The 4,651-nt window shown below is 55.1% G+C and overlaps 2 protein-coding genes across 2 annotated transcripts in view; one reads left to right on the forward strand and one right to left on the reverse strand.

Moving 5' to 3' along the window:
• TCOF1 (Treacher Collins-Franceschetti syndrome 1) overlaps positions 1-111 on the forward strand; it is a gene marked incomplete at its 5' end in the record, with an annotated part of 16,937 nt that extends 16,826 nt beyond the window's left edge. Inside the window, one exon of the mRNA XM_008941464.1 lies at positions 79-111. Coding sequence (XP_008939712.1) covers positions 79-111 — 33 coding nt within the window. The remainder of the gene's footprint in view (positions 1-78) is intronic.
• Positions 112-2,476: 2,365 nt separating this feature from the next.
• The window catches only part of CD74 (CD74 molecule, major histocompatibility complex, class II invariant chain), a gene marked incomplete at its 5' end in the record, with an annotated part of 2,653 nt that continues 478 nt past the window's right edge, over positions 2,477-4,651 (reverse strand). Inside the window, 7 exons of the mRNA XM_008941465.1 lie at positions 2,477-2,487; positions 2,689-2,769; positions 3,116-3,304; positions 3,658-3,748; positions 3,978-4,073; positions 4,313-4,366; positions 4,463-4,554. Of these exons, the coding sequence (XP_008939713.1) occupies positions 2,477-2,487; positions 2,689-2,769; positions 3,116-3,304; positions 3,658-3,748; positions 3,978-4,073; positions 4,313-4,366; positions 4,463-4,554 (614 nt within the window). The remainder of the gene's footprint in view (positions 2,488-2,688; positions 2,770-3,115; positions 3,305-3,657; positions 3,749-3,977; positions 4,074-4,312; positions 4,367-4,462; positions 4,555-4,651) is intronic.

The raw sequence follows: 4,651 nt of genomic DNA on the forward strand, positions 1-4,651 counted from the left end.
GTGGCTTGTGGCTTTGCTGGGTCCTTCATGCCTGTGGCACAGATAATACTGATTTATTTTTCACCCTTCTCTTCCTAGAAGAAGAAAACAGCTGAGCCTGAGGGACTGTGAGAAGGTACATGGCCTGTGGGGACTGTCAGTTGGTACCTCTGAGCGGCGGTATCCTTGGCCAAGTTCAGTGCTCCTGGGAAGCCTTGGGAAGACAGTGTGCCCTCTGAGCACCCACTGAGGCAGCCTGGCCTTAGGTTAGAGGGCCAGGGAGTGGAGTGGAGTAAGGACAGTCACGCAGCCGTGTGCTGGCTCCTCTGGATGTGTCTGACCTCAACTCTAGCTGCTGAGAACTGGATGTCCAGCCCGGACGTTGCCGTCCTGTCACGGGCAGAGAGAAGCGGCCTCTGGCAGTGTCTGTCTGTCCCTGCTGACTGCAGGGAGGTGGATTTGGTGGTGCTGGTGTGGCCACCTAGAAGTGGACCAGACGACCCTGCCCTGGCCCTGCTCGGCTGTAAGGCTGTTACCCTCCTCCCCACCCCTAACTCTTTTAACTCCTCTCCCCAAAGGTACCGCATCCCTGTGATTAAGGATTTATGGGTGAAGATCAAACAGAAGAAAGGAAAAGGAAGCTCATCAGGAGAATTCCAACTTTTTTTCTAAATAGTAATTTATAACTTCTTTTAACTGTGACTTTCAGAGCAGAGCAGTGTGAGTTTCTGCCTCCTCCTGCCCTGCTGGGGCCCAGAGGCGTTCCGATGGCTCGCCTGTTGCACAAGAGCTGAACAGAAGGAGGCAGGTTGACCAGAGAGGAGCCAGCGTGTATAAACTGCTTTCCTCCTAGTTGACACCCAGCCATTTCCTTCTCTTTCTCCTCACAGAGCTATATTTTTTAAAAGAAACTTTTACCTTTTTGTTGGTTTTGTTGTTGGGTTCCCCCCCCTGCCCCTTCTGTGATATGTGGTGTCAGTCCTTTTGCTACTACAGAAGAGAGCCCTTGGGTTTACTTTTTACTCTCACACTGACAGCAGTGATATTTTGGGGCCCTGGAGTTGCACTGAACAGCTGTGTCCAGCAGCTGTTCTCAGCCAAGGTGGCGTAATTTTTTGTGGGTCTTTTTTATGGAATACAAAATAAAATTTAAAAAAGAACGGTGAGATTTTGCTTCAGCTGCTTTCAAGGGATGGGAGGTGACGGGCAGGGCAGGGCTTGGCTGTCTGGAGGACAGTGCAGGTAGCAGAGTGGCACCCAGCATCTCCTTGGCATCACAGGCACCCCATCGGCCCCAGGGGAACCCAAGGGCCAGCAGATGCTGTCGCTTCTCAGCTTTGAACTGCATGTTCCAACGTTTGTATTTTTCCTTTTTGATACTGAAGTGCTGTGTAGGGGCAGGTGCTGAGAGCAGGGTTGTGCACCACCCCCTGTGGACCCAGCCCCCTGCCCCTTCTCCTGGGCTTGTGCCTGGTTCCCTCGCTTCACTCCCAGCCCTGAGGTTTAGGAGGTGAGGAAAAAAGGGATGGGATCCCCTTGTGCTCCTCCCCATGCTGGGCAGTCTGGCTTCAGGCTCCAGAGGGAGGGCAGAGCTCTGCCCTCCCAAGGCTGTGACTCACCTAAAGGTGAGCTCAGCCTCCCGGGCCCTGCTGGGGTGCAGGGGGACCCCAGGGTGCTGGGGAGATTGACTGAGGGGCCAGGAATGGAACAAGGAATATCTACAGTTCTAGATTGGCACACGGATGTCCAAGTGTCTGAGACTTTTCTTTCCTTTTTTTCCATGAAGTTAATTTATTTTTAACCTACAGCAGCTGCAAACTGCAAGTGCTGCCTTGCTAGAGTTGCTTACAAGGCTTTTCTGATTCAGAAGTTTATTTGGAACCATGTGCTTGTGAGGTCATTTATAAAGGAACTAAGAGATACATCCAGAAAAATGAGAAGCCCTCTGCCCATTTTACCCACTACTGCAGCTGCTCTCCAGCCTAAAGGCAAAAGCTGAAAGGGAACATCTACAAAACTGAGCACTCCATGATAAAAAAACCTCTACTCTCATCATCTAACAAGGCTTCAACCCACGGGGTCAGTGAAGAAGCTGGTGGAGGATGTTTTGCTGCTTTTAATGTTCACTCAGTGTAAGCAAGAGTTAGTGGTTCTTCAGCAGGGGTGAGCTCTGCGCCGGGGGCTGCGGGGTGCTGATGAGCCAAAGGGAATGGGGTTTATGGGTCTGAAATAGCTTGAATCATTTTCCAGCCTGCTTTACCCACCCTCTGAGGGACACTGGCTCTAGCACTGATCCTGCTGGCAGCTCAGCGCCGCCTGGTGCCCTGCAGCAGGGGAAGGGTGGCAGTTGGTGGCTCGAGGGGCAGGGGTGCCTACTGTTAATTGCCTTGGGAAAGCAGCGTGAGAGCAGAAATGAAAGAGAAAAAAATAAAAAAGAATCACAAAACGTGGGAGCTGGGCTCCTGAAGAGCAGACAGGTATCTGCTGGCATCATCTTCTACTCTGGTGCTGTGGGAAAAGAGGAGGGAGTCAGTGAGAGGGCTCCGGAGCCTCCCAAAGCCCAGGCTGCTTTGCTGTGTCTCCACCACTGCTTCCCACCTCTCCAGCAGCACTTTGGTGCTGAACCTGTATACAGGTCCTTTACTGCTGGACCTGTACAGCCCCCAGGGCTTTCCCCTTTTAGTCCCACTACCACACTTGGACTCCCACCTTTCTCTGGTGTCAGATTGAGCATGTCCACCCCAGAGAAGATCATCTCTGGCTCCGCAGTGGCAGCAGCAGCAGCAGTATCTGCAGAGGGAGGGCAGGATGTGGGTGCTGGACCTGTGGGGCTGCTCCATCACTCCCACCTCTCTGAAGGCAGCAGGGGAGAGCCTGCACCCACCCATGGGTTTGGGGGCAAGGGGGGGCTCAGGGAAAACCTTGACTGCATGCCCTGGCTCTAGCTGCAGCTACCCCAGGAGGCCTGTGGGGTTTAGTGTCCCCTCCAGCCTTAACATGCTGACACCAAAGAGAGGCAAGGATGTTCTCTGCTGCTGTCCCTGGCAACTCTCCTCCTCCCTAACTCAACAAAACGAGGGGCAACATCCATGCATGCTGCTCCTTCCTCTCCTCCATCCCCTCCCCAGTGACCTACCGGGGCAGTCCAGCTTTTCCCGAGTGGCAGTGCCCTCAATCCTGGTGCCATTTTTGTAGCAGCACCAGCAGTAGCCCGTGGAGGGGTGGCACTGCTTGGGCAGGTAGTCGCCGTTCTCATCACACTGCGGGCGGAACCGACCCGGATGGACACCCCCAAAATTGGCCTCGGCCTGGCACTTAGTTTGCACTAGGGCAATAAAAACAGGGGAGACACCGTGAGCTCCCCAGACAGCTTTGGTAGGAGCTTTTCACCAAGAAGCAGCTAAATTAAATTTAAAAGGTGACCAAGCCCCACCCCTGTGACCTTTCTAAAGCTCTGGGGATACCCAAGGACTGAGGATTTGGGGCGGTGCTTTGGCTTTCCAGAGCTGCTCACCCAAAATGCCCTGGCTCTGTGATGGCCTAAATGCCACCAAGCATGGAACAAAGAGTCAAGGGGATGGAGGGTTTGGTTGGCCCATGCTGGCACCTGATGGGAGATGGTTGCTCCCAAAAGGCCAGTCCTGACCCTCCCCAGCTCAGCACCCCCACCCCCAGTACCTTTCACTGCTGGGATTGCCTTGGGCTCGTCTGGCTTGGGGTTCTTGGCCATTTCGAACAGCAGCCACTTGTGCATCCAGGATTCAAAGGCCTGTGACAAAGGCAATGAGCATGTTAACTGGGGGGCAGGGGGGGTGGCACCACAGGGGAGCCATGCCACAAGCTCCAGCTTGGGCCAAAGCAGGTCTTAAGCACCACCACCTTCCTCAGGGTGGGAGCCTGGCTCAAGCAGAACTCTGTCCCTGTTGAGGACGCCCCAGTCCCTCCCCAAAACAGGGTGCTCCTGGATGGGGAAGAGCAGGGCAGCAGCAAACACTGACCTTCCAGTCCCCATGAGTCATGGTGTTCTTCAGTCTCTTCAGGTTGTCCATCAGATTGTCCTTCAGCTCTGGGAACATCTTCTTGGGGTCTGCTTGCTGCAGAGTGATCACCATGGTGAGATAACACCATGGTGAAAAAACCAAGGTGCTGGGGTGTGGGTAAAGCTCTGCTTATATCAGCCAGATGGACATTGCAGGAGGTCAGGAGCTCCCACCAGCTCTCCCAGGAGAGCCCAGAGCCAGCCAAGAGACAGCAGGCTGGAAGCAGAGGGTCCCATCCCCTCCTGCAGCACAGGGGGCAGCTACGGGGTGGGCAGGGGAGCGAGGGACCTCACCAGCAGCAGGTGCTTCACTTGGTCCTCCGTTTTGTTGCTGGGGGGAGCCATGTCCTCAAGAGAAAAGGCAGAAGGGCAGCATGAGGAAGAGGGCTGGCAGTGAGCCCCAGGGGCAGCAGCCGGTGCCAGGGAGCAGTGGGCATCTCTTACCACGCTGTCTACAGAGGCGGCGACAGGCAGGACCCTCATGGCCACGGGCATGTTCACCATGGACATCTTCATCTTGTTCGCCGGCTTGGCGCCTGCCGGGAAAGGAAGGGCGTAAGGGCACTAGGCTGGGTGGTCTGGGGTCGGGGGGGACTCATCCCTTCTCCTGCTCCCCCCCTTTGGCGTCCGTGG

This window comes from Merops nubicus, unplaced genomic scaffold (genome assembly GCF_000691845.1).
Source record: "Merops nubicus isolate BGI_N331 unplaced genomic scaffold, ASM69184v1 scaffold31145, whole genome shotgun sequence".
Lineage (NCBI taxonomy): Eukaryota > Metazoa > Chordata > Aves > Coraciiformes > Meropidae > Merops > Merops nubicus.